The sequence below is a fragment of the Haemaphysalis longicornis genome, unplaced genomic scaffold, assembly GCF_048455015.1.
Source record: "Haemaphysalis longicornis isolate Haplotype H1 unplaced genomic scaffold, Haemaphysalis longicornis Haplotype H1 scaffold_3, whole genome shotgun sequence".
NCBI classification, from domain to species: Eukaryota; Metazoa; Arthropoda; class Arachnida; order Ixodida; family Ixodidae; genus Haemaphysalis; species Haemaphysalis longicornis.
In genome coordinates this window covers 186,344,348-186,368,531 of record NW_027526335.1, presented here as the reverse complement: position 1 = coordinate 186,368,531, position 24,184 = coordinate 186,344,348, and the positions used below count along the sequence as shown (strand labels likewise).

Here is a 24,184-nt window from a genome sequence, read left to right as displayed (position 1 = left end):
GGCGACATCGGCGTCCAGTTTTTTTTGCGAGTCGAACATCTTGTCCCAGCGGCGACTGACCTCGTCGAGCACCAAGTCGAGATACAAAGCGCTACTACAGCGCACCGCTGTCTCTGCTTTGTCTTCTTCCATGATAAAAGTAAACGAATAATCCGCCACAGCAGCAGGAACTGCCCTGCCAATAGCTAACGCAGCAAGCGTGCAGGACTTCGTCAGCTTCGCGCAACTCGCGCAGCCAACAGCACCCAACAGCACTTTCGAATGTTTCTAAACGGACGCAGCCAAACACAAACCACTAAAGCAGCCAAGTCAAGCCAAGTACTTCTGTCAATCGTTTTGAGGTCATTAGTAGCCAATCCGAAGCCGCTCTCGTTTCCGACATCCCCAGCCGGTCTCCGTCCGCGGCGCGGCTGCGCTACACGGCTACACCACTGAGAGCTAGCTGCGCGGCCCGAAGGCCTGAGAAGGAAACGGGGCGAAGCGGACATGTTGCTTCGGGTTCCAAGCGCTAGCGGCAGCCAGAGTCGGCGCACCATCGGCGACCCTACGGAGGACTGCGGCTCGCGATAGCAGCCCTCCCGGGATGAGACTGCTGCGTAGCGGCCTGTCGGCGTGATCCGTTCCTTTGTGTGTCGTCCGTCCGCGGCCACCCGTTTTCGTCGCGCTGTGTCGGCCCAAACTGTTTTGAGCCGACCTCCTTGCACCACTACGACCCGACGAGGAGTTCCGGCTGGTGCGTGATCGACGTCTACAGAAACGACCGCTGCGTGCCCGGTTCGACCATGCCCGGTCTGGCCTGCCCGTCGGAATGACTGTCGTCCGCGAGTGCTGCCCATTTGACGAGCGAACCGTCGACATACTGAGGTAAGCCCGATCGCCGGCCCTGTGGGTTGCGCTAGCGAGGCGTCCCTTTGTATATGCGGGTGTCGCGGGGCCGTGTCGGCCGACGCGCGTGTGTCTCTTATTTCTCGCGTTTCGCTTCGGTGACATGTCGCCCGAAGCCTTCCCCGATCGGGGCAAACATCCTCCGCACGTATCGGCGTGTCCGCTGTGTACGGAAGGTATGCGCAGTTGTCGCGGGGCAACCAACTACGCCATCGCCGAGGTCGCCGTCAGCTGGGTAGTGAAGCTGTCGAAACGGACCGTGATTCGCACGGCCGCTGGTTGCCTGTTTTCGCGCTGAAGGCCCGTTGTTTTTCCGTGCCTGCGTCCCGCGTAAAGAGCGACCCCGGGAAAGGACAGGGCGAAGCCTTGGCAGCTTTGTGGACTCTGCCGTCCTTACTCAACGCTGGGTCTTTCCATTGTGAGTCGTGCGTGCGTGATGGTCAGCGCGGATCGCCTTCTCAGCCCTTCGCCCCCGTCGGCCTCGCTTTTCCTTTCCCCCTTAATGCGTGCCGCTTGTCGTACCCTGAACCGAGAGCTTTGACTCCGAGAGAGCGACATATTGGACATTGTGCCGTCCGACTACTTTATGACTCTACCCGATAGCGGCGCTAGATCGGATTCGGCAGGAATTCTTTTGTTGTTGCTGCTGCTGCTCTTGTGTAATTGCGAACGCGTGCGGCGTGTGCTGGCTCTTGTCAGCGATCTCCGGACACGTATCGCTCGGAGATCGGTGTGATTCGAGCGCTTTACTCACGGGGAATTTTATTCCCCGAAAGCCCCGCTGTCCGAAGTCTTTTGACAGCGGTTGACTAATGACCGCTATCGCGATGACGTTGGTTTCGATCGAATTCGTCGCAAAAGCAAGAAAATCGGTCGCCGTTTGTGGCCGGGTTAGTCGATCGTGTACCGCTACATTTTCAGACATTTTCCTAGAAAAGGCAATGTTTTGTGGTTTCTCGCTTAGATAAATGACAGGACTGACTGAGTGGGGGAACCAATTACATTGGCACTGTGGATCTAGCCCAGTCGTCGCAGCTTCGAACGCGGCTGCCGTGTTCACGCGCCCCAAGGATAACGTAGCCTCTGCTGTTGACGCGAATTCGCCCCTATCGGTTTATATCCTTTTGGAGGTCTTGTGCGGCGGCCCGTTTGCGTCATTTCCGTCTGCCCGCAGTAGTCAAGGTAGTCGCGTATGATTGGATTTGGCAGCCGCGTACCCCTATCCTTCGTGCCCCCAATCGCTGCCTGCTGGTTCGTCTTACTGGATAACTCTACGTTACAGCCTGTCGCCTGCGAAGCTTGCAGGCGTAGCCGTTTACGAGCCACTGCTGCGTTATTTCCTGGAAGCATTTGATCGCGGCCCAGAAGTTATTTGTGTTTTGCGTTGTGGAGTTCACGTGCGCTGTTCCCCGTCGTCACTTCCTGTCGCCGGCGCCGTCACGCGCGCCTGGGCAGCGGTGTTTTTTTCTCTCGTCTGTTTGGTGAAAAACCCGCTGGATCGTCGTGTACTGTTTGGTTGACCGCCGCCGCCTGCCCGGCGCAAGGTTTGCCGGCCCCTTCTTTTGTGTTTTTTGTGCGTGTGTAAAGTGTGCACTTGCATGTCGGTTGTACTTGCGGTCTAACAAAGCCGGTTGCAGTTTTGGTTGTGCTGTAGCGTGCGGGTTCGGCGACCGCTACGCCGCTGTGCTTTCTGACAAATGCACTGACCATTTCGTATGGCACACTGCCAGTTTACATTGCGACGTCGTCGCGTTTAGGGCAAGGCTATGCTTCGATGTTTTTTTGTGTGTGTTTGTTTTTCAGGACACGTTCAAGGGCGCCCCAGGTTGTCACGCTAATAAAACTGATGCGCTGTTATTTGACGTTCGAGTCGTCGCCGATGCTTCGAGAATGTTTGTTTGATGGTGGAGCGATTTGGTGGTGAAAGCCGCGGGAGGATTTTTAGCGACTTGGGTGTTAACTCGAAAAGTTCGCGGACGCCGTTGCGTCTTCCCTGGTTTCATAAACCGCGTCGGTTTTTTGACGTCGAGAGAGCCTGCGTTGCGCAATGTGAAGCGCGGACGCGCACGGTTGTGTCGCCAGCGGTCCTCAAACCACGAGCCAGCGCGAGAAAAAAAAAAGAAAAAGCAAAGGCGACGACAAAAACGCGCGTCCGGGCTAAGTTGTCGCTATGTGGCAGTGGTGAGGCGCGTCTTTTTTCGGAGCCCATTGGCGGAGGTGGCTCGGTGCGCGAGCGCTAAAACGTGGTCTCTTCGTCGACCGTGAGCTCGGGCTCACCCGCGAGGATAGGTTTGGTGCCGCCAGTGGACCGAGACGTTCCCCGCGAGGTGTACTTCCTCTCTGCGCGGGTTGTGGCGATCCGAGATCGCCTTCATTCCGACGGGTTGACTGCGCCGTCCGACTTCTCATCTTGGAGCGACCCCGTCGACTTTCGCGGCATGACTCCGCAACCATCCTCCGGTAACCTTATTTGCCCCCATTTCGTGGAAGCGTTTAAACTTGTCATATCGATTGCGTTTCGGCGCTTGGGAGACCCGATCGGAGGGCGCCAACGTGACGTAATCGCGATTGTTGTCTTTTAGAACGGCAGCTTATCAAGCACGCAGTGCAATTAAATGAGAAAAAAATGTAACGCCGGCTTGAAGGCTGGCGGTTTTCGCAATTTGAAATGTCGTTCATTTTGAGAATCGGAATGCGCTTGACCATTGTCGACGCGTTCCTTTTGTCTGCTTGGTCCTCGTGCAACGTTCGTCCGTTGCTGGGAACAACAGTCGGCAACAAAACAGCGCTGCCGATTAGCTGTCCACACGGGATCGCGTTGTCGGTTTAGAACGAGCGTTTTGAGAAGTTCATCAACGGATTTCGCAATACGGTGATACAGCCGATACAAGTGACAGAGAATTTACTGTGCAGATCTTCAATATTGTTGCCGCCGAGACTTTTGCTGTAATCATTCATTTGGCCTGTAATGTTAGCAGTGGGATTTACAAACAATGCATAACTGACAGCCACAGAGGTGGTTAATCCACGAGGTTGGGGAAGTTTGCCTCTTTTACCCAGGGTTGCGTGCGGAGACGGTTATGTTGAGTGTTTCCAGTTAAGGCTTAGAATTTTGCCCCGATTCTGCGGTGGTTGTCGCTGTTTTTGATGGCAACCTTTCTGTGGCTTTCCTCCTTGTCTGTGTAGCACAGCTGGTGCCACACTCTCTCCTATCCATGAGTTCTTCCCTGCTGACAGGGATTCAGCCCTGTTGCACGTAGTCCAAAAAATTCCTTTAGAGGGACCATGCAGACAGAATACAAGTTTGTTTTATTCGAAAGATTCAGTATTCTTAAGGCCCCTAACCACTTGTTCAGGAAGCAAACACTTTATTTTCTGAGAAAAAAATGAAATATTTGAAGTCAATTTCAATTTCCCCCATGAAATCGTGTTTTTATGACGTCGATAATGATGCATTACAGCAGGGCCTTTAAAACTAAATACAGCCTGCTGATTAGGGATGCTACCTATCATTTGTAGATATTTACCATGTTACAGGCGCCAGTTTGATTATCTTGTTTATTGCCCACTTTCATGGGTGGCACTGCAATACTGTTGAAGTGGCAGTGTTCACACTTTGCCTCTAGCCGGACTTCTACACCTGCCGTGTTTTTATTTCGGTTCATACTAATCGTTTCTTCAAACTTAAGCTATGACTTTACAAAGCATGGTTCGACAGACAAAACAGCGACCGTGCCGCTGGTGTCAGTTGGTCAGCGTTGTTTCAGACTTGTCCAGCGTGTTAACGACGTCAGCCGTCAGAAGTGCTGCACTAACCGCGTCGGTGTTTTTGTGTTCGTTCGTAACCTTAATTTTTTACGCCACAATTCTTACTGATATAAAAACAACGTGCTCTACCTTTAAGCGCGAATAGCTCGTTGGGGAAGCTTATTTTTTACAAGCCCTGCCTAATTTGCGTTTGCTTTTGTCGGCCTCCGCCAATCGCAGAGCTGCCACATATGACATCGTAGGTTCTGTTGCGGGAAGTGAGCTAGCGAGTCGCTTGGCCATTCCTTTTTTTTTCTTATTATACAGCTTATTTGAGCGAAGTGTGCGTTAAGAGTGGTGTCAGCAGGATTTTAACGAGGCAATCTTTCGAATGAACCAAACTTGTGCTTTGTCTGCATGGTCCCTTTAATGTAATTATTTAAAAAGATATTTATCTTTTGTTGGTCAATTTTGCTGATTATGAGTGTACACAAAACCCTCTCCCATTGTCTGCCAAGCACTGCGAACATGCAGGGAAGGCCATGATAACTTGTCTTAAATCTCATTAATACTCATGCTGCACGAGCATTTGTAAGGACATCCGAGTCGAATGACCTCCGAAATTTCAAATGACATTCAAACCGAAAGTAGTTCGGCTGATCTGCACGACGATTCTCAAACGCAGTGGGAAGGTTTTGCATTAGCCCACCATGTTTTCGTGTCGCCATTGCTTCCCTGTTTCGGTCATGGAGCTTGACCAAAAATTTAATTCTATAGTTAAACTGGGCCAAGAAAAACTCCATTACTAGTAATAAATTGATAATAACCGGCGAACATGCTCAAAATAGTTTTTTTTTTTTTTTTTTCGCACTGCAGGTGTTACCAAGTCATAGCAAGTCATGTTGTGATCGTGGATCGAATCAGAAAACAAAACAAGTGAACAATTAAACCGTGCTCTTACAAATGGTTTTCTCATAAATAATTATTTTTGTAAATATGGCATGCAGAAACTGCACCCGAGAGTGCAAGCGTTCACACTTCAAAGGCCTTGAATGCTTGTGCTACACAACAGTTTTCACTTGACAATTGAACGCTCGCTCACTTACAAGTGCGTCCTGTGTATTTACAGTCGGGCATTCGATAGGCAATTGGTTCAACAGCCTTCGGAAGGCTTTTGGAACGGCCATGTAGCACACGTATATAAGAGCCTCGAAGGTCATTTGGTGGTGCTGCTTTGACTCAAATGGCATTTCAAGCAAATGCCTTTGAAAAATGTCATGTGGCAGCTCAAAGGCAGCATTTGAGTCAAATGAAATTTGGTTCAAAGGCCTTCGAAATGCCCGTGTACGAAAGCCAACAAAAAAAAAGGGAAGAAAATCTTGTATGTAATGTTACATGCATGCAGTTGACTTGCATGTCGACAAAATTCACAGGAAGCATTGTACCCGTGACCACACTGTCATGGAGGTGAAATGCTCTACTAGTTTTACGTTATGTTCCTGCTCCTGTTGTGTTCCTGTTCGACTGGGTTCCTTTGACGTGGGCGTTGCGAAGGCCCTTGAACCTTGAACATCATTTGACTCAAAAGCCACCTTTGAGCTTCTGCACGACGTTTTTCAAAGTTATTTGGTTGAAATGGCATTTGTATCAAAGTAGCACCACCAAATGACCTTCGAGGCTTTTATACCTGTGCTACATGGCCATTCTAAAAGCCTTCCGAAGGCTGTTGAACCAATTGCCCACTTCTGAGCTGCTACATGTTTTCCGAAGGCATTTGCTTAGAATGCCATGAGTCAAAGGAGCACCACCATCGACCTTTGCGGTTCTCGGAGACCTTTGAAACGCAAATGTTCGTACTCTTTCGCATTTACAAATTAGGTTTAAGTGAAACTTCCTTTTAAAAGAGCACATGCATAACAATCTCTCACTTGTTTTTGTTTTCTGTTGCTCTATCTACAATTACAAGGTACTTCTTTCTGTACTCCCTACACTGGCACTAAAAAATAGGAAAAAAAAAAACAGAACAGAAGCCTACGGTAGCCATATTGCGCATTCTATGTTGAGCATGTTTTGTGCGTGTTTGCACATTGTAATCAATTTTATCACTCTCGGTGGTGTTTGTTTTTGCCTAGTTTAGTTCCAAAGTCAAATTTTTTTGTCAAGTGATGAGAAGAAACTGGGCTGCAATGGTGACACCAAAACATGGCGGGTGACCGTGAAAACTTTGAGCTGACTTTGAGAATTGTCGTGTAGATTGGCGGAACAGAGTTCAAAGCGCATTTGAGGTTTCGAAGGCCATTTGACTCAAATTTTCTTCCAAAAACGGTTGTGTAGCAGGGTATTAAAAAATCTCTATCAAAGCCTCATTTCCTGCCGAATGAAATAGTAGCGAGGTTGGAACCATTGTTGTCAACGTTAGGGTAATTAAATTACCATGCTTGTGGGCCACTTGGGGAATTTTGTATTCGCGGTCGCGTGGTAGTGCAATTTCCGAGCGAAGTGCAGGGTAGTTTTTTTTAATTTGGTGAGCAAGTGACCAAGAAAAAAGATTTTAAGTTGTCAGCTGTTTTGGTGGATAGCCTATGGGCATTTAACTCTGTGGGTTGGCCATTTTGAAAGAGGTGGCAGAGCGCATGCCAGTTGTGAGTGCTACTTTTCACCTCCAGAGTGAGTGTTTGTGGCTAGTTATGTGGCATCACGTACCTAAAAAATTCTGTCCCAATCTATTGTAGCTAGGTTATTTTTTTTTCCGTATATTTTCTGCAGCGTCACGTGCCTGAAAAATATGGTTTCAACCAAACCAAACGAAACCCAACGTGAAACTACGTATTTTTTTTGTTTGAATTTTTTCTTTCAATGTTGTTTTTTTTGTGTGTGTGTGTGTGTCATTGCAATGCTTTGTACGTGAGCAGAAGTGTTCCAACCAAACCTAACCTTAACCTAAACGTAGTCAAATCAGATTTTAGTTCATTCGGCAGGCTGAACGGCTTTCCCTTTCAGCCTAGAGGCAGTGCACCAATCTGCGCATTCATAGGACCTCTGGATTGCCGTTCATCAAGGGACAATTAATAGTGTCCCTCAATAGAGGCTTAAGGGCCAGGAAGACAAAAATACAACTTTGTTCAATTTGGTAGCTTACTCAACTCCACTCCTGCCATGAAAGCCATTTTTCACTGCGAATATCCAAAAATACTGAAAACCTTCAAATTTCACTCTAGAGTGACGTAATATGGGCACGCACTAAAAACATAGTCATCAGTAAAGTCAAGCCAAGTCATAGTCAATTGACATGATCAAACTCAAGTAGCTGCCACTAATTGGGCCAGCAAGGTTTTGCGCCATAGATATGTTGCTTGGGAGTCGCCTCTATTTCATCGGTTTCCCTAATATCGGTTATTTGTTTGATGTTTGCGATAAATCGGTGTCGTCATTCTCGGTACAAGGCAGTTTTTTTTTAAATGAACCATTGTTGTATTTTGTCTTCATGGTCCCTTTGATGCCCTGATTTGTGGCTAATTGTGGGGCATCTTTCGGCCACCCTCTGTGAGGAGTTTCGCAACTTGCACCGTCGTATGAAGTTGAAACTGTTTTTACAACTTGCCGGTTTGACATAACAACTAAGAGCTTGACGTACCTTTTTGTGGAGCTTGTCACGTGAAGCTTGCATGGCGAGCACTTATTTCTGCTCTTCCATGTTGTTGACTTGTTCGGAGGAGACAGAAAAATGTAGCGCAGATTATGCCACCACCCCGTGCATCCATCATTTGTGAGCTGACGTCTCTAACGCCGCTTTGCTCTTCCCTTATTTTCCATGGCTATTATCGCGCAGGGCTGGCTATGCTTGCGGATACCATGGTCTATTTACCACTGTGTAAATTATCCGGGAACGATTGCCGAACCTGACGTCGTTAAATAGTCGTGTTTATCAGAATGACGTCTGACACTATCTATTGATTTGATAGATTGATTATGGGGTTTAACGCGCCGACGCAACGCAGGCGATGTGGCGTGCCGTAGTGGAGAGCTCCGGATTAATTTTGACCACTGGGGATCTTTACGTGCTCGGAAACCTCGTACACACAGACGTTTTGGGTTTTCGCTTCCATCAGAAAAGCTGCCGCTGCTGCCAGAAATCGAACCCGCGGCCTCGTGCTCAGCAGCGCAATGCCTTAGCAGGGGTGAGACAGCTGCGCATATTGCGCAGTTCTGATACAAATTTGTTTTCCTGCACCAGGCTGCTCCAAAAGCTTGAAAATTGCCAAAATTGTGCCAAACTGCTCCAAAACAGTCTGAGAGCCAAGGATTTTAACGCTCCTGTCAGTTTCAGTGGGGGAAATGCTTACCAACGGCATTATTTTCCAGCACCCCCAAGGTGATGCTGTTTGTAAAGGTTCAATCTGATTGATCATGAAATTGTCTCCGAGATAGTTTTTTCGAAAGTCACAATGTCGGGTTGCACATGTTATATTCGGTGCGTTCTTACAGTTTTTCCATCAAAAACTATTGCAAAGTCCTGTAGAAAAAATACTTATGTGTACTAAGGCGTCAAACTACTTGTGCAAGTTGATGAAAAAAAACGGCAATTTTGGTGTAAAGATGTGAAAACGTGGCCGCTGGGCGGAGCAGTTGCTTGTGGTTCAGGCAGAGTGGTCTTCACCGATGTCTACCTTGGTTTCGTTATGGGGATAGCTGGGTTTACGTTTAGTCCTTTGATATGTTGCAGGACTCGAAAGACAGGAGGGAGTTCATCAAAAACATGGCGCCCGCGAATTCGCGGTGTTTCGGCCTTGAGTGTGAGTCCGGTGCGTGTTTGAAGGGAAATTTCGGACTCATTGCGGTGTTATAAAATGCTAAGTTATTGCTGCCTTTCACAGCGAGCTTCCGAGCGGTGGGAATGGGACGATCGACGCTGCAGCAGCAGCGGCGCAGGCTACATTGCCGCAAAATGTTCAAGCAGTGTCCAATAGCGGGACGGGCTATTATTTCACACTAGTAATAATGGTTCATTTATCTGAGTGAAATTTAATGCCAAAAGGGAGGTGGAACATATGAACGCTTTGCGCAACTTTTGCCGTGGCTCTCCACTTGTGTGTAAAGCCGAGTCCTGGATAACAAAAATAACGATTTCGGCATTCACATGATTATAAAAATGCCTTACGATTGCGTAGTCCGTAATTGCATATTTTCAACGGATATTTTCAACGTAAGAATATAAAAATGGTTTGTAAAAAGGTAGTGCAGTTCGTACCTTGTGATACTCTGGCAGGAAAAAAAAAAGTTTATTGAGAGGCTGTTTCAGTGTTATATATGTTCAAAACCGATTAAAAAGTGCACTTTTTCCCCGCGAGTTGCCAAAAAATTTGATTTTTTCTAGTCTCCTAAAGTGACATAATATATGTCTTCTGCTACAATTCTCTTCTGCTCCAAAATGAAGATTTCGCTGCTCCAAAAACTGCTCCCGAATCTGATTCAGCTGTCTCACTCCTGCCTTAGCCACTGGGCCACCACTCAAGGTCTGTCACTAATCTATCAGAGATAGATTTTTTATTCGTGTGGCTAAGGCGTTGAGAACACAAGAACGCGGGTGCGATACCCGGCCGCGGCAGCCATTTTTCTGATGGAGGTGAAAAGCAAAAATGCCCATGTGTTCAAGAATACAGCACACGTTAGAGATCCCCAGGTGGTCAAAATTCATCCAGAGCCCTCCACCACGGTGCGCCTCATCGCCTGCGTTGCGTCATCACGTTCAGCCCTACAATCAATCAATTTTTTTATTCGTGTCACATTGTCAACAATTTACTGAGGAGTTTCCGGAGTTTAGGCGTGTAGCTCTCTGTTTCGTCGTGCCTTTGGTGCCAGCAGCCGGCATAAATGTAGGTTGTTTAGGTGCTCAGCAGTCTTGTAGCTCGGGGCTTAATCACGGCGTTTTGGCATTCTGTAGAAATTCAAGTAGTAACTGCTTTAGCGGCAGGTGATCCGAATTGGCCTGCGGCTCTCCACTACAGCCCCGGCATCTTGTAGCCCAGGTAAATTTAACACATGAAAAAAAGCTGTGAAATTCAGGGTGTTGGATGCCAGATCCGCTTTACTAGGGTATTAATTAGATTTGCTAAAGGTCACAAATGAAGCAGCAATCTCAAAAAAATGGAAAAGTTAGGCCACATTTTGTCTCAGCAGGAGCTTTCCGATAGACTTCAGGAGCAGCTGGGTTAGGGTATAAAGGATCGATAATCTTCTTGTTTTGCAACCAGTGGTTGCCTAGCTTGTATCACCTTTTCCTTTCATTTTTGTTGCCCGACCTTTCCTGGTCTGTTTTTGGTGTGTTTGTGACTGCTATCGTCGGCAGACAAGTTGAAATTTCTCTTCGTATGTGTTACAATGACTGAGCCGAAACACTTCCTCCCCTACAAAAGCTGGTGGTGTGCTGCAGAAAGTCAGAGAAGTGAGCAGATACAGTCGAGCATGTTTTTGACAGCCCTCAATAATATAAATTTTTGCAACCGTTGAAGTCTGCTTGAATATATTAGGTGAACGCATGACCTTGGTAGCTTTGCGGCTGGCCTTCTTTATGACTGCAGCCATTTGACTACAGGGTAATATTCTTACAGAAGGACACAGAAAAGAGGGAATAAAATAAAATAAAAGGGCACAGAAACGGTACTAACATTTTTTGAAGGGGCCAGAAAGGCAAAGTGTAACTTTGCTCAATTTGAAAAGCATTAGCCTTTGATAACTCGCTTGGCTACATTTCAGCCATGAAAGATGCTTTTTTTTTTAACCAAAAATTGCAAGAGATATTTCACGGCACATAAGTGGACAATATAATTTCGCGCTACAGTGGCATAAATGAGCCGAAGTGACGTAATATAGGCCGTCACTAAAAACGTAATTGCCATCGTGTTAATTGCACTTTAGCATTTAAGTCATATGACCAAACAAAACTATATCTTCATTATTTGTTTGAAGCTTCCGTTAAGAGGTATCGTTATCATTTTAACAGCGTTTTTCGTGAAGCGGACTTGTATTTTAAGTGGTTTTTATAAAGCAGTCTTGTATTTTATCTTCATGGCCCCTTACCTTACTTTTATCAGGTTGGAGTCTAGGATGTGTGAATTTTGTTCCAAGTTGTTTTTACCACTTTCTTTTTTTTCACCAGGAAAGTGTGCGACATTCCGTCTGCTGTGATTACAGTTTTACAAGCCCACTGAGTGACAGATCGTGAGCAGGAGGAACAAAAAAGCCGGTGTAACTGTTTAACAGCTGAAAAGATTGGTTTTGAAAACTGAGATAGTTTGCAGCCGCCTTTAAAACCAGCATTGCAACATTGTGGTTTACTGGGCAGCTGGGATTATGGCTTCTAGTGTTGTTGTTAATGTTTTTTTTTTTTTTCTTCCTGTGAGCTTTTATACTCGCTGATGCTCTAGCCTTCCACTCAGCACAAAACCAAAATGATGACGTGAGTAGACTTGCGCAGTGCAACTACATATAAGGGTTTGAAAAAAATCCCGGGCCACCTTCACTAACATGAAAGCTGGGAAGGGCCTCGAAGCATGCGGTGTAAGTGTATTCTTGGCGCCTTGGTGCTTTTTCCAACGAAGATGAAATCGCTGGGGGGGTGCAGGTGTACAGCTTTGTTGTAAAAGCCTTGTTTTTGAAGCACGTAGCGCACCAGCCGGAGGCGTAAACGAGTGTCCCAGTGTTATTTTAGTATGTTTTACGAAGCGTTCTGGTGTGACGCATAAACGCCTGTCCCAGTGTTTTAGTACCGTGACTGCGAGACGATTTTACGACACGAAACGTCAACAGTTCGCCCCTAAAACTAGCTTCAGTGGCGCTTTTCTTAACCACAAGTATTCATCACAAATGGGCCAAAGCACTCGTCGGGATTATTCAAAACAAGTGCATCTGCGTTAGTTGTATTATGTGCGGCTTCTGCAAGGTGTTCTTCATTGTCAATTAATGCTATTTTGTTTCTTCCTCCGGTAACCGCGTCAGGCCTTGGAATTCAGGGAGCGGCAGCTTTAGGGACCCGTGCTTGCTCTTGTAACTGGTGGTTTGCTGAAAGAATTCTCGCGTTGTTTTATCTTACTCACCGGTGGTTTCCACTTGCTGGGGGCCTGTTCCATTGGTGTTATAGGATGAAGTTAAAATATGTTGCATGCAGGGAGGGCAGTTCATACTTTCGACAGGTTGTTGTGGTTAGGAAAGGAAGCAAACTGTGTAAAATTAACACCTGATCTAATGAAGTAACCAGAAACTGCAAGTTATTTCGTTACATCGAAATCTTCATAAAATGGGGGTTGTCACTTTACAAGTAGTTCTATAAACTTGATGTCTAAAGGGAAGTGCATCCAAACAGCTACCATGACATTGTAATTGCGGCAATCATTGCGCTCGCCTGCCGATAATTTAGCATCGTGCCAAAAGTCCTTGCCATGAAGTCGTCGCGCCCCACTAAACGCGTGAACACAGCGCTTTTCGTCGTACCGCTTCTCTGCTGAGTGGAATGTTCTAAGTGCCTCGTTTTTTTCTGGCGGGGCGTAATATTCTTCGTGGCATTCTGGCGAAACACACATGTGAAATTGCGCCTTTTTAAAATGTGTCTGTATCTCAAAATACTTCGTTAAATCGGGAATGTTATTACTTGGAGTTCATAAAAAATTGAGCCCGTATAGGCATTTGCGGGGCTTTGCTCATTAGGTCGGGAAATTCTTAAGGTCGGGTTTTGTTCGATCGAATTTTGGTTGTAATAATAACCATGAAGGTTGACATCAATGCCCTTCATGATGGCCCGTGAGCTTGCACAAATTGCTTGCAAGCTGCACAAATGGTCATAAGAAACAGCTCTGGAGAGGACTTACTGCACCACTAGGGGGGTGTTGAGAGTGAGCAGACACCACTTCCAAGTGGTAATGGCTGCCTCATCTGCATTCTCATCCTCATCACACTCACTGTCAGTAGAGAGGAAGAACACAAAACATTGAATCTTCTCCACCATGGCTGGCACTTCCTTCAGACCACCTTTCTGCACCTTGCATGTGTGCTGGCCACAACCTGAATTTGTGGTTTAAATTATTGCTTGATTGATGGAAACCATAGATTGTCCCAATTGATTATTAGTCATTTCATCAAAATGTGATGAAACTGCAAATTAACTGGACGCAGTGTAGGTCCTGCTCTGCGTCCCGTTAGCTTGCACTATTTCATCACGTTTTAACGTGCCCCAACCAGCCCACCTGCTCCATATTCTAAACATACATTTTGTCAACTATTCACCAGTCCCTCTAGGTTGGTACGTCCTACTCTGTGACTTCTGTTCCATTGCTCAGTGGAAAGAAACGGAGCAATTGAACAGAAGATGGGAACAAGAAGAGTGCAGTGGGTCAGGGAACAAACACGTGTTAAGGATATATTAGTGGAACTTAAGAAAAAGTCGTGGGTGTGGGCAGGGCATGTAATGTGAAGGCAAGATGGCCTTTTGTCATTAAGGGCAACAGAGTGGATCCCTAGAGAAGGCAAGCGTGGCAGTTGGCGGCAGAAGGTGAGATGGGCGGATGAGATCAAGAAGTTTGCCAGGATGAATTGGTCGCTGTTAACGCAGGACAGGGATAATCGGAGATACATAAGAGAGGCCTTTGCTCTGCCGTGGGCGTAGACAGGCTGGTGATGGTGATTACTATGATTGTGATGACTCTGTGACTGTGTGAAACAATGGGGCATGTTTAGTTTGGACGTTCCGCGGGTACCTCATTCTCATTACTGTTGCAAGGGGCTGAAAATAGCGTATGCTTGGTGTACTGGTTACCGGAAACCTATTTGATGTTGAATTAGTTTACGTTACTGTATTTTTGTGAATCAGAATAATGATATGCCAAACTTTTTTGGGCTTTATTTTGAATATAACATACTGATACTGGTTTTACTACGACTACGGGAAGAGAATTCACAGCTGTGGCAGCTGCACTTAAAATTTCGGTATCTGGAAAACCTTATTTCCGTAATGTTTGCCTAAAAAGATAGCGATATGCAAAACTATCGCAGCTGAAATACGCACGTGCACAGCACAAACGACCAGAAAAAAGAAAAAAATCGGCAATTTGAAACTGAAATTGAGAAGCGGGCGGCCATTGTGGCCAGGCAGCCGGCGAGAGAGTGGCCAGGAGCGGCTGGCCAGCATGTCATTTCTACTTCATGGCTGTTTGCGCGATCCGCCGGCAGGTGCAATGTCGTCTACGACGGAGCTATTTTAAACATTTCTAATTTATTAACAATGCATTTCACAGGGCCGCCGATCATACCTCAGTTGGTTTGGTAGTATGTACTGTTCGTTCAAAATAAATTTGGCCGAGGTGAAATTTATTTTGAAAGTGGAACAGACCCGTCAGTGGCCGAGTGACTGGAGCGTTGTTGTGCTGAGCCCAGAGATGTGGCTATGAAAAGCAGCGGTGGTGACCAGAGTGCAAGCTCCAAATTTGTTTTTTTACATTTGTCAAAAGCAGAATCCTGAATGAGTAACGTGGCAACCGTAACTTTTCTTTATTTTCTTCTTGTCTGACCAACCTCGAGTGACACGCCGAAGTTCCTGCTCTTTTGTAGTTGCTGGCAGCAATTTTAAAATCGGTTATCTTTCTAATGCAAAAAAGAATGCCACGGAGGATTCACTGCACTCGCTGCTGCTGTTCTGCTGATAGCGGAGAACAAAAATGCCCACGTTTCAGCACTTCAGTGCGCTCCAAGGTGGCCAAAATTATGTTGTACTTTTTCACTATCACGTCCAGATGTAAGATCTTTGGTGCAAAAAGCCCCATTTTGAACTTCCGGATTTCACAAATGAAATACTGTAATGTTTGCTTTCGTGGAGTTCTCAAAGCAGTTCAATTGCAGCCAGTGTGTGCGTGAGCCAGTAGGGATGGCAATTACCACTTAAATGTTTCGGCTTCAAAATGGCAGTGCACTGTGTTGCTATTTCGCGATGCATCAGGGAGGAGCAAGTTGCAGATGCTCGAGGAGAAGTGATCTTAAGGGATGCCTGCGGAAAAAGAGAAAGAAAGAAATTGCATCATAGGGCAGTTGAGACAGTGAACACCAAATAAGGAATATGTTTTGCAGTGTGTCTTCCACTTGTAAAGAGAGCATACACACCTTAGGGAACGAGGTCAAATCAAGGTACGGAGCTGAAATGGAGCTGCACCAATTTATTTATTTATTTATTTTGCTGTTCAATTAAGTTTATTGATGTTCTGCTAGTACCTGTAGGCATTTGGCTAATTGTGGGTCCAATACAAACCAAATATGCTATGTTTGCAGCTACAGAAACAACACATCAGTTTGAAAAATAGCAAGTAAATGAACAGGCAATAGCATTTCGTAACCCAGCACGTATCCTCATATCTTAATATGAGATAACGTAATCAACATCATCATGACTAATCAATGAGAAAAAATAGTTGATCGTTATTTACAGACGTAGTAAACGTCTTTTTCAAGCTAGACACTTGGTGTTTTTTGGTATACTATTCCAGATATGGGAGCCATTGAATTGGATTACTCTTTGTCAGCAGGTGTTACAGCAAACCGGCAAATTAAATTCGTCATTAGTCGCAGCTCTTGTAATAGACGGAAGCAGTTTATTACAATGGCACGAACAAATAACTACGTCCAGTGCTGCTTGCAAGCATGCGCTGCAACCTTTTAAAACCGGCCAAAAAAAAAAAAGCAAGCCTGGAGCTGCTGTCTTGGGTCCTCTGTGCGATGGAAACACGGCACTTTGTTGTGATGCACTTTTGTGCATTTGACAACACAAACAATGGCGTGTGTTTTGGTTTGGTTGTGTAGTAGCAATTTTTTTATTTCCGATATGAAAAGAGATACAGAACAAAGGAGGGGGCGGACGGAAGCTGTCGTGGACAGCGTGACGAGGCAACGGCCCTTTTATACTCGGTGGCAGCTTCGCAACAAAGCACAGAACCCAGCCCAAACGTTGTAAACATCTGACGTTTGGATCAGTGCTAAAGAAGGGAAGCTTTAGTCTCCTCATTTAATGTCGACGTCTTAGTGTCCACCTTTAGTGTTGTCGACATTTTAAAGTGAAGCTTTAGTGTCCTTTTTGATGTCGTCGTACACAAGTACCGCCTGCAGGAAAGGGAAGTTTCTCTCTCTGACAATGATGATGAATGGTCGTGGGTGAAGGGAAAGGAAAAAAAAAATTGCTCCCACTTCCCCTTGTGGGAACCCCTGTGTAGATGCGACGCATAGGGGGTTTCGTTGTTTCCGTTAGGTTGATTCTCCCATCGCGTGAAACGTGCCGTGAACCCCCTGCCGCGGCTATGACGCAACGTGGCGCGGCTATGACGCAACACAATCCACTTTAATCCAATCCAAATTCAATCCAATCGAATCCAATGCAATGCCCCTCGCAAGAGAGTGTTCGCTATCGGAGAGGAGAGGGGGTGAGTGGCAGAGAGCGCAGCTCTCGCGGTGAGGAGAATGGGGGAGGGGTGTGGACGGACAACGACAACGCCGTATGGAGGGACAAGGCGAGTGAATGAGATGCCGTCGCATCTAAAACGCTTCCCATGGCCAAAATCAAAACTGGGTCTCTAGCATTATGAAGCCGTCGTCTATCCGACTGCTCCATTTTGACATGGTCGATGCGAACGCCAAGCAGCAGGTAGCGATTCGCGCTGTACGCACCAAACCCAAATGTTAGGCCAGCGGAGTGCACACCCGAAAGCTGCTGTGGGTATTCTAGAAAAGTGGTGCGTACCTCCAGAGTAGCACATAGTCGCAGTGTGGGATTGGCTAACCAGAGGATCGATCATGAGTAAGCTTCACGTTCAACCGTCGTCATCATTACACGGAGGGGTGCATGATTTTATTCTACATCATGCCTAGTTCCTGCAATTGGGAGGGTATACACGCACTGACACATGCATACACACACACACACGTTTAACTCGCAGCTGAAGCATGTGCAAAGGCAATTAGCTGGACATTTTGCTGTACATTGCAAGTACGCCCTTTGACCACAAAGAATTCAAAGAATAAGCTTTACCTTTAAGTGTCACGAAATTATTTTATGACAGTAAGAAAGAAAGGTGTTTCATCTAGCTTTTTGGCATAAAACCTTTCCGCCTTGCTCGGGACGTAAGCTCGTACATAGAATTTTTTGGGGCCTGCACACTTTCTGGCCTAGGAAATAAGAGGTGAGCGGGAAAGAGAAGGGAGGCATTTACGTGGCAGGGGTGCCAGTCGACTGTCGTCTTTAGTTGACATTTGCAACGAAAGGAGCTGATACATAGCCATTTTTTAATGCTACTTAACTTACAGGATGATGTGGTCTGAATGCAGGACGAACATAGGCTACGGTTCTGTGCATTTTTTGTTCTGGGTGCGCGGAATTTACTTGCGGGAAAGCCAACTTTATCGCGAATGCTGTAACTGGCTATAACTGTGTGCATCTTCCTGAAGAGCGGCCACTGCCAATGCTCAAGAGAAACAAAATTGCTTTGTACCTTTTGCTTAAATTCGACCTCTGTGTTGTGCGCTAAAAAGCTTCGCTGGTCATCCACCTTCAAAAAGTGGAATGGATCATTTTTATTTGGGGCTGTTGGCATCACCTGTCGTCGTAATTGTCGTCTCATGTACAGTACGAAAACACCGGGAAACTCATTAACGCCTCGCGCTAGAACGTAGCGCGTGCTAAAATACACTGGGACACTAGTTTATGCCTGGTACTGAAGTGCTTCGTTACGCATACTTTTTATAAAAAGCACTGGGAGGGACACTCATTTATTCTTTGCCCTGTAGCGCTTCGTAACATGTATGAAAAAAAAACACCAGGACACTTGTTTACACCTTATAAGAAAGCTTACAAGAGAGCTTCGTGCTTCAAAGCAGAGACTTTTATAGCAAAGCTGTATACCTGTACCCCCCAACGGTTTCATCTCTGTTGGCAAAAATGCCGAGGTGCCAAGAATGCACTTACACACTGCATGCTTCGCCCCTCCTTCATCTTTGTCTGCAAAAAGAGACTCTAAACGTACGAACTGCGTCTATGAGGGTAGTAAGGGTCTCAGTATGCCTTACATGTAAGCACTGCAGTCAAACCTGTTGGTTTCTCCAGCACGGTGGCTCAATGGCCGAGGTGGTGTGCTGCTGAGCCCAGGGGTGCGGGTTCGATCTTGGCTGCAGTGGCTGCTTTTCTGACGGAGATGGAAAGGGAAAATAAAAGCCCTTAAGGTTCTTAAAGGCCTTAAATTAATCCGGAGCCCTCCACAATGGCGCGCCTAATAGCCCACGTGCAGCTTTGGCTCATGAAACCCCACAATCAATCAAACCTGTTAGTTTAAGGCAGATACAGTGCCTGTTCCCTCCCGCTTAATTGATGTGCGGCATACTCTGACCGTAGCACTTGAAATGAGCCCGTAGCTAGCCTGTAAATATTACGGGCAAGCCTGTAGCATTTGCGGGCCTGCCCGTAGGCACTGAAGAGCTGGATAGCAGTCCTGGGTGTAATATGCCCTTGTAACCTTTGCTCCAGCGACAGCACAGGAAAGCTAAGGTTGTTCCACTTTTTTTTTTTTCTTTCCTTTCTCTCTTTGTCTGGGCCTCTGCGCAGGTTAACTGGCGCAGCGGGTACCATGAAGTTGTATTCCTGTAATTTATTTTGCCCTTGGTGGTGATGATACGGTTGCACACATGGCATAGTGATATCATCATGAACTACTACTCACTACAGTGAGGAGAATAACTATGAGCAGCATGGAAGGCAGTCATGGAGCAGAATGGCGCATTGTTGTCCCACTTAACAGTACTACTTGTCCCACTTGGGGAGTGGTGCCATGATTTCTTTTTGTGATGAGTACGGGTGTGTCGTTAATAGGAATGAGAAACGGAATCGCGGTTGCTCTCCTTGAAAGGGGCAGTACGTGTAAGGAACGGTTTCCGTAGTGTTTGCGGGCTTATGAATATGTGCTTTGTCTGTCGTCATATTCTGTGTGGTCACTAAGTTCGTCTGCGGGGGAACGAACCTTGAGCTTTATCTTTATTGCCACCCCCTTTCTTTAAATGTGTAAGTTGCACTATTCTAAGTCAAGACAGTGACCATTGTTGCAGCGTTTGCGTGAGCTGTTTGCTAGAAGATTTAGTGCAGAAGCAATGAGTGGTCTACTCACAGATACTTGGAGAAACTTGGAGGCTCACTGAAAGGGTTCAACTTAAATTGAGGGCGTCTCAACAGGCAATGGAACAGAAGATGATTGGTGTTACATTAAGGTACAAGAAGAGAGCGGAGTGGGTCAGGGAACAAACGCGTGTTAAGGACATATTAGTAGAAATTGAGAAGACGAAATGGACCTAAGCAGGGCATGTAATGCGAAGGCGAGATAACTGTTGGGTAACAGAGTGTACCCCTAGAGAAGGCAAGCGTGGCAGAGGGCAGCAGAAAGTTAGGTGGGCAGATGAGGTCAAGAAGTTTGCGGGGATAAATTGGTTGCAGTTGGCACAGGACCGGTATAATTGGAGATCTATGGGAGAGGTCTTTGCCCTGCATTGGGTGTGGATAGGCTGATGATGATGATGATGAAAGATAAAGCTGGTGTCCTGCAACTGTAGCAGTGAAACGGTACGTAATCCTCCCGTTGGATGTGGCATCGAGCATTTACCCTCAGAGTACTATGTAGTACTAATTCCTAGTACTAGTGGGTACTAGTAGTAGTGCCCACAAATGCTTGTACTAAATCACAGCTCTTTAATAGTACGGAAATGTCCTCCGAATTTTTTTCCGATGACATTGTGGTATGTTGACAAGCATGTGTGAGCAATGTTCATCGCAGCTGGCTTTTTTTTGCCAGAGACCACTGATCCGCCTTCACGATTTCTGCTATGCCACTCAGAAAGTGCCGTGCTTGTTTTAAGGAGTCGATGTTGTTTTATGTGGCACCGGGGGTTGCAAATGACGGTAACATTCAAATAAAACAAAAAAAAACTATAAAAAGTAGCCTGAAGAGTAACAGCAAAAGAGTGCGTACAGCCTTAGTTGCTCCTGGTTGCCAGACGGCCCATGAAATCCCACCGCCTCTGCTGCCAAAGCTGAAAGTTTTCACCTCGCAAACAAACTTCCACTATCCGACCGCTTTGATTGGAGCAGCAAGGCTGTGATGCAGTGGTCACATGATGCACTCCCTATGGGGGGGGCCTCATGACGGGTTCGTCCCCCGTGTGAATTCCCTTAAGGGGGCAGTTGGGTCTTTGGGGCCGAAAAACGGTAAAAAAAAGTGTTTTCTCAAAAATGGCATTTTTGGCCTCTACGGCCATTTTTCTATCAGTCTGTAAATTTCCTCATCAAAAGGCATCATATTTTGTTGTTATTATATTATAATAGCATTTTAAAGTGCACTCTACAGCTCAGTAAGCGCAGAATTCGATGGTGAAACTGCACTTTTCTTGCAATGCAAAGCTAGCATTTCATCCTCAGATATCTTGGCACCCAGAGCAGGTACAACTTTAATTCTTGTTGCTTCTGATACCGAAATGTGTGGAGAATACTATGTTGGAAACAAATTTTTCAAATGAAGGCTTTGGAAAATTATTATTGTGTTCAGTTGGCACCACCCGCGAGCCATTTCTGGCAGAGCGCGAGAGAAGCGAAGTTCCCTGTGTTGTAAAACGACCAAAAATAGCTGAATCAAAAAAGTTCTTCCTATGTTGTATTCTTTAGTCATTTGTCTGCCTAGCCACATGGTAATTGCCATTCTGTATGGAGTGGTTATTTTGTAACTGTGACCCAAAATAATGGCAATTAATCATTAATTGACTCAAAATATAATCAACTTACAAAAAATCTAATGGCAGATTTGAAATCAGCACAAAAAAACTCTATAATGCAGTGCAGTTTCATTAAAATTGGTTGGAAAATAAAAAAAATAGCTCTAAGACCAGTCTGCCCCCTTAAAGAACATACTGACACTGTTCTCCATTGGGATGAAACACTTGGGTTCATGAGGTCTTTTCTGGGTGCTTGTTGGAAGTGGTATGAAATGGGTGAAAATTTTGGAGGGAGATTCCACTCGCAATAGTTTACACATTTCTGCTCTGGTGCCAGTACTCTTCCCTCCTTGTGCTCCTCCTTGTTTCGTGTTCTCGGTATTCCGCAAGGGATTGACCCTGCTCCCCTCCTGTTGTGCGCGTGCAGGGTTAGAGTGGGATGCTGGACCGCCCATCAGACGCCTATACCGACCATAGCTTCAAGAAGAGGCCCCGGCTGGAGGACGCCAGCTGGTGAGCCCTTCCTCTGTGTTTATCTTCCTCCCCTCCTTTGTTGGCTCGCCTTTATGAAAGGGCAAACTGGATTGCGCGCTGTTTAGTGTGCTTTGTGGTCCGGCATTGTGGCAAGCCATATTGGCCCTGCAGTGCACTACAAACTCCCTCCTGGGTTTTGGGTACTCAGTGCATCAGTGACAGGAAAAGGTTTGCCGCCGAAGGGGTGCAGGTGATCTACGGGCACGTACGACTGTTACTTCAGATGAGGCAGTGTTCTGCTTAAGTTGCGAGTGAACTGTTGACTCTTTCGTCTTTTCTGGGCGACGTACAGTGACTGGTGCCAATGATTTCAGCAGACAGGTTCGTCCCATATCCAGCTCGTGCATCTGAACTTTCCTTCGGAACAGAGTTTTCATTTTCTGTGTGTGGGAGAAGAGTATGCGAGTGGGAGGCCAATCCAATCAGGGGGCCACTTTCCTGCGTGCTTGTTCGCGTACCACACAGAGAGAGGGGAGGAACAACACACTGCGGATGACCAGAAGAGGAAGCCGGGACCCACACATGTTGGCAGAATGCGATGGCCTAAATGCAGCCCCCCTAGCCTGTTCATCATTATCAGCAGCAGCAGCAGCCTGTCTACGCCCACTGCAGGGCAAAGGCCTCTCCCACACATCTCCAATCATCTTGATTTCGTGCTAACTGCGGCCAATTTATCCCCGCAAACTTCTTGGTCTCATCTGCCCGTGCACCGAACTTTCTGCTGCCCCCTGCCACGCTTGCCTTCTCTTGGGGTCCTAGCCTGTTCTTTTAAATTATGCCTAATGCTTGCCTCCGGGAAAGTGGTAAATAAAATCCACTCAATCCCATACCCTCTGTCTGCACAGTTGTGTGGCGCTGTGAATCTGGAAATACAGCATTTTTGATGAGGACAGAACTTACTTATTCATTGCAGAACGAGCTCAGAGGAAGGCTGGAGTGAGCGTCGTAACATTCACTCAGTGGAAAGAATACTTAATCTGTAAAGTCTGTTGAAGTTATCTGAAACACCGGCACACATAAGGAAAAGGAGGGGTAGGGAGGCTAAGCTGGAGTCATGACGCAAAGGCTGCACAACTGATTCTGGCAGGTTTGGTCACCTCGGTGCTCTCGGGTAGTTGTATCCTTGGGAGCGCTGGCGGGACTAGTTTGAGGCAGGCCAGAGTGACGTAACATTCATCGAACCATGTTGAGGGTGTGCTCAGTGCGCTCTGGTGTGTGTGTGTGTGTGTGTGTGTGTGTGTGTGTGTGTGTGTGTGTGTGTGTGTGTGTGTGTGAGTGTGAGTGTGAGTGAGTGAGTGAGTGAGTGAGTGAGAACAGTGTGTGTGTGTGGACAGTGTGGCAGCTCCCCATTCAATCCAGGCGAGTTCATTCTCTCTGTTCCGGCACATAGAGAGGGGGTGCCAGCAACAATGTCTTCCCCCCTTCCCCCCCCCCCCCCCCCCCATTTCCGGTGCAGTAGCCAGCGGCTGTCTGATCCCGAGCAGCATCGCTCGGCGAACCAGGTGAGCGACGTGTCGTCGTCCTCATCTGGCCACCACCACCAGCAGCCGCCTCAGCAGCAGTGGGAGGACGAGGGGAGTGGCCAGCATGGCGGGGAGCTGAAGCGAGCGGGGCTCAAGCGGCGGGCTCCACCGGACCATGCGCCTGGGCCGGCCCCGGGCCCTAGCCGTCGCCAACCCTCTTCTTCTTCCTCCTCTTCCCACGCCTGGGCTGGCGGGGCCGGTGGCAGCAGCTCCGGCCGCCAGCACCACAACAAGGCCTCCACCGTGGCGCCCAACACGTCCAAGGTATCGCTGCGCAGGGAGCACTTCTTGTCCTCTTGGTGTGCTCACCCAACTCGACCTTTTCCTCTCCTTTCTCTGTCCCTTTAAGACTGCAAAACTCTGCTCTATCCTTTCACTACCCCTCTCCCACAGTGGGTTGCATCCAGGTGAGGTAGCTCCCTGTTGACCTCAGTAATCTCCCCCGTGCACTTCCTTTCCTTTTCCACGACTGCTACTACCTGTTTGTATGTGTGTCTCACTGAACTGAGGAAACCGTGGCGTGGAGGACTTCCAAGGCTCTGGCCACTTGATTTGACCGCTCTGAGGGTGACTTACATACTCGCATCTGGTGTTTCGAGGTGAATGTGGCTGATGTGCGTCGCGCTGCTCAGCGCCTGAAGGGGGCGCTGCATTGTAGTACAGTCATGTCTCGTTATTACGGGCGCCTCAGTTCCCCAGAAAAATCTTCTGCAAGTTGAGTCGTCCAT

At 47.0% G+C, this 24,184-nt stretch overlaps 1 protein-coding gene across 8 annotated transcripts in view; it reads left to right on the top strand.

Moving 5' to 3' along the window:
* The first annotated feature begins 358 nt into the window (after positions 1 to 358).
* Hipk (Homeodomain interacting protein kinase) overlaps positions 359 to 24,184 on the top strand; it is a 72,013-nt gene continuing 48,187 nt past the window's right edge. For 2 of the 8 annotated variants that reach the window (XM_077704923.1, XM_077704921.1), the window contains exons 1-3: positions 359 to 864; positions 21,827 to 21,912; positions 23,390 to 23,720. In XM_077704923.1, coding sequence (XP_077561049.1) covers positions 21,839 to 21,912; positions 23,390 to 23,720 — 405 coding nt within the window. In that variant the 5' untranslated portion in view covers positions 359 to 864; positions 21,827 to 21,838. Of the gene's footprint in view, positions 865 to 1,560; positions 2,430 to 2,729; positions 3,346 to 21,826; positions 21,913 to 23,389; positions 23,721 to 24,184 lie in introns of those variants that run through there. The other 6 variants (XM_077704920.1, XM_077704917.1, XM_077704922.1 and 3 more) reach the window with 6 other exon arrangements.